At 39.9% G+C, this 4,116-nt stretch overlaps 1 protein-coding gene across 1 annotated transcript; it reads left to right on the forward strand.

Annotated features, from left to right (window-relative positions):
- The first annotated feature begins 1,111 nt into the window (after nucleotides 1-1,111).
- Nucleotides 1,112-3,472, forward strand: LOC127097947 (protein MAINTENANCE OF MERISTEMS-like). The gene is made up of 4 exons (XM_051036445.1): nucleotides 1,112-1,217; nucleotides 1,312-2,033; nucleotides 2,115-2,205; nucleotides 2,293-3,472. The coding sequence occupies exons 1-4, from the start codon at nucleotides 1,158-1,160 to the stop codon at nucleotides 3,406-3,408; spliced, it is 1,989 nt and encodes a 662-aa protein (XP_050892402.1). The 5' UTR covers nucleotides 1,112-1,157; the 3' UTR covers nucleotides 3,409-3,472.
- The last annotated feature ends 644 nt before the right edge of the window (nucleotides 3,473-4,116 follow it).

The following is a 4,116-nucleotide window of genomic DNA, read 5'->3' on the forward strand; positions in this document are numbered from 1 at the left end:
AATCTTCCTTTTCAGATAAGAGAAGTCAGCTCCTCTATTTAGACAAAACCGAGTGCATTCGTACCATTTCCAGCACAGGGTCATCTGAATCCTTCCATACTGATGGAACTTTCGGGTTGGCTGGAAGAGTGGCAAGAGATTTAGGGATCCCAGAGTTACAGCTATGGACAGCTTCTGCTTGTGGCTTTGTTCTATTATGCATCATAGTAACAAATTATGCTAATGTAAATGTGTTCGAGAAATATATTTAGACACCAAAATATTGATATCAGTTATTGTTTTAATTTATTTTTTTCATTCGAATCAATTAAACTTTTGGTGAATTTTAAGATCGATTACCCATAACCACCTAGTCTGCACCTATGCATGCCAACACTGCCACCTAGTCTGCACCTATTCTGCAAGATTCCCATGCATGCCTTCCACGTGTCACACCTTTGCATCATCAGATTCCACCAAGTCTTCCCCAAGACAAGACAACTCCCACCTAGTCTGCACCTATGCATGCCAACACTGCCACCTAGTCTGCACCTATTCTGCAAGATTCCCATGCATGCCTTCCACGTGTCACACCTTTGCATCATCAGATTCCACCAAGTCTTCCCCAAGACAAGACAACTCCCACCTAGTCTGCACCTATGCATGCCAACACTGCCACCTAGTCTGCACCTATTCTGCAAGATTCCCACGCATGCCTTCCACTTGTCACACCTTTGCATCATCAGATTCCACCAAGTCTTCCCCAAGACAAGACAACTCCCACCTAGTCTGCACCTATGCATGCCAACACTGCCACCTAGTCTGCACCTATTCTGCAAGATTCCCACGCATGCCTTACACTTGTCACACCTTTGCATCATCAGATTCCACCAAGTCTTCCCCAAGACAAGACAACTCCCACCTAGTCTGCACCTATGCATGCAAGATTCCCACGCATGCTTTACACTTGTCACGTTTCTGCATCATCAGATTCCACCAATGCATGCCAACACTACCACGCATGCCTTACACTTGTCACATTTTTGCATATTCAGTCTACTTGAAAACTAGTATAAATAGAGGGTCATTCTTGCAAGTTTTCATCAACCACTAACACTTTTATTCATAGAACTCAGGCGAAACTTCTCATCCACCAAGCTTCTTCCTACATTGCAGTCATGTCGCTTCTTACCATGGGCCAAGAACACAGAGGAACTAGGGCAAACATTGCCTCATTCGTAAGTTATTCTTGAACATTGCCTCTTTCGTATGTTTGTAATTAGTTTTTTAAAAGTCCAATATAATGATTTTTTATATTGTTTGTTTTTAAAGGATCCCAAGAAATTTCGTCAACGTTCACACCCAATGCCTTATCCAGACCCATGGTGCGTACCTTACATAGAGCGTGCGGGTTTCGGTCATGTAATGCATGTCGTAAATGCCACCATTGATGCCAAATTCATTTTGGCTCTGTGTGAACGTTGGAGACCTGAGACACACACCTTTCACCTACCAACTGGTGAATGTACCGTCACATTAGAGGACGTGTACATGCTTTTAGGTCTTAGAATAGATGGTAAGCCTGTGACCGGAAATGTTCAACAGCCTAACCAAATATGTGTTGAAATGTTGGGGGTAGATCTGGTCGAGGGTGAGGGGTCTGCCAAAGCAAGGGGTCAGGGTATTAAATTATCTAGCCTACAATTGTACCACGACTCCATAACTTTGACTGAGGAATCCTCCGAACAAGAAAAAGTCATAAAAACCCGGGTTTACATTATGCTATTGTTTGGGAACTTGCTATTTCCCGAAGGGACGGGAAATAGCATAAATTTTATGTACTTGAGTTTGCTCGGGGACATTGATAGAATAAGCACATATAGTTGGGGTTCTGCAGTATTAGCATTCCTATATAGCTCTTTGTGTAAAAATGCACAAAATGAGCACTGTACATTTTCTGGATGTGCTTTTTTGCTTCAAACATGGGGGTGGTGGAGATTGCCGAGGCTAGCCCCAGAAAATCCTAATGACTACTCCTTCCCCTACGCAACTAGGTAAATTTATGATCTTATTTCATTTTGTATATTTATTCTATAAATATTTGTAACTAATATTATTTATCTTTTTTTGTTTAGGTTCATTACAACCGGACTGGATTACAGTCTTACCCCCAAAAATAAAATTATATTTTATCGTCAACTGTTGGATCGTCTCCGAGCACAGGATGTATTACCACTAAATCACTCAACTTCTAACTGATTTATTAATGTCATGCATTCTCGATAAATAACATATTTACTTTTTTCTTTGCAGTTTATTTGGAGGCCATATTTGGGATTGGAACATCAACCAAACCCCGAAGATGCAGCTGTTTGGACAGCAAAAACGGCCATAATGCGGTTCACCACTGTGGAGATGCACCAAAGTGACCGTGTCAAGCTTCAATTCGGAATGCATCAAGACATCCCAGGCCCCCCAATGTCCATGGAACCTTGGCATCTGAAAAAAGTGAGCCACCAGTGGTATGCCCAAAATTGGAAGGAATTTGCTAAGGAGTTTCGAAAAATGTGGAAAGACCGTGCCCACTATGTTCTACAATTTCCGGTGGCGCCCAACGAAATGAAGCCGACAAGGGAATATGTGGAATGGTATAGAGCAAATACCAATCCAGAAATGATTGTGTCTGACCCGTTCTATTTGGACGATCCCCGGATGCAACAGCCATATTTCCAACAACAACAACCACCACAGTATTCCCAACAACAACAACCACCACCTTATTACCAACAACAACCACCACAACCATTTTACCAACAACAACCACCACCACCTTATTACCAACAACAACCACCACCACCATATTACCAACAACAACAACCACAACACATGTCCACCCCCCAACCAAATCAACAATACATACCACAAACTCAATCCCAATACCATGAAGACTACCAACAACAAACTCAACATTCCCACCACCATCAACAGTCCCAACACCTACCACAATATCAATCCCCCTACTTCCACCAATCCCAACAATTCCAACACGGCAATTTCCCAAGCTCTTCCAGTCCTCCACCTAGCCCCGACACGGGTATACAAGAGGACTACCAACAGGACTACTACACACCACAACAAACATTGCACTTTGGCCAACCCGATTCAACCCTAAACTACCAAAGACCACAATTCGAGGGCGCACCCAGCAGTAGTCAGTTTGTCCCACCGAGACAAAGCTTCGAGGGCGCAGAGGGGACCCGTCTTTCCTACAGCACTGAAGGGACTTCGACCGAACCACAACGGCAAGCGGCAAGGGGGCGCGTTAGGGCAAGGGGTGGTAATAGGGAAGCACCACCACCACGTGAACCGTCTAGGCGAGTAACTAGACCTCCCCCGTGCGGATCGTACAAGGGACCGCATCATATGTGATTAATCATATCTTTGTAATATTTGCCTTGTCTATTATTTAAATAAAAATATTTTCTGTTTATTATCTTTATATCTTTATCTTTATCTTTAAAAATATTGTCTATCATATCTTTATACATATATAAATTAATTTTTTTTCCAAAAATTTACAAATAATATTAATTACTTATAAATTATATTAATATATATATATATATAAATTATATATATATATAAATTAATATATATATATATATATATAAATAAAAAAATTTAGACAAAATATATGTGTGAACATAAATTAATATACTTAATAAAAAACATAAATTTATAAATAAAAAAAAATTAAAAAAAAAAAAAAAACATTAAAAAAAAAAAAAAAAAAAAAAAATGGATTGGGCATAGGCGCCACCCCTAGTGGCGACTTGCCCTCCCCATTAAGGGTAGGCGCCAACTAGGGTGGCGCCTAAGGGTAAAAAATGGCCAATTTTGGCCATTTGTGTAATTATTTTGAAAAATTGGATATTTTTGAAATTTTTTTGAAATTTTTGGATATTAAAAAAAAAATTCAAAATAATGACTAATAACTATTTTTATATGCACAATTATTCGACCAATAAATCATAGCACCATCTTTTAAAATAAGGTCTAGATTCTGTCTTTTTTTAAGAGGGTAAAGGTAAATGCACTATCAGCGCAAAGAAATATTACTTTGACATCCTATCAAAA

The sequence above is a fragment of the Lathyrus oleraceus genome, chromosome 6 (genome assembly GCF_024323335.1).
Source record: "Lathyrus oleraceus cultivar Zhongwan6 chromosome 6, CAAS_Psat_ZW6_1.0, whole genome shotgun sequence".
Classification (NCBI taxonomy): domain Eukaryota; kingdom Viridiplantae; phylum Streptophyta; class Magnoliopsida; order Fabales; family Fabaceae; genus Lathyrus; species Lathyrus oleraceus.

Bases quoted from the DNA above. Each gene is read 5' to 3' on its own strand.
- LOC127097947 (XM_051036445.1), top strand. From the start codon at position 1,158: ATGTCGCTTCTTACCATGGGCCAAGAACACAGAGGAACTAGGGCAAAC. The intron at 1,218-1,311 runs GTAAGTTATTCT...TTGTTTTTAAAG, and splicing joins GGGCAAACATTGCCTCATTC to GATCCCAAGAAATTTCGTCA. The intron at 2,034-2,114 runs GTAAATTTATGA...TTTTTTGTTTAG, and splicing joins TCCTTCCCCTACGCAACTAG to GTTCATTACAACCGGACTGG.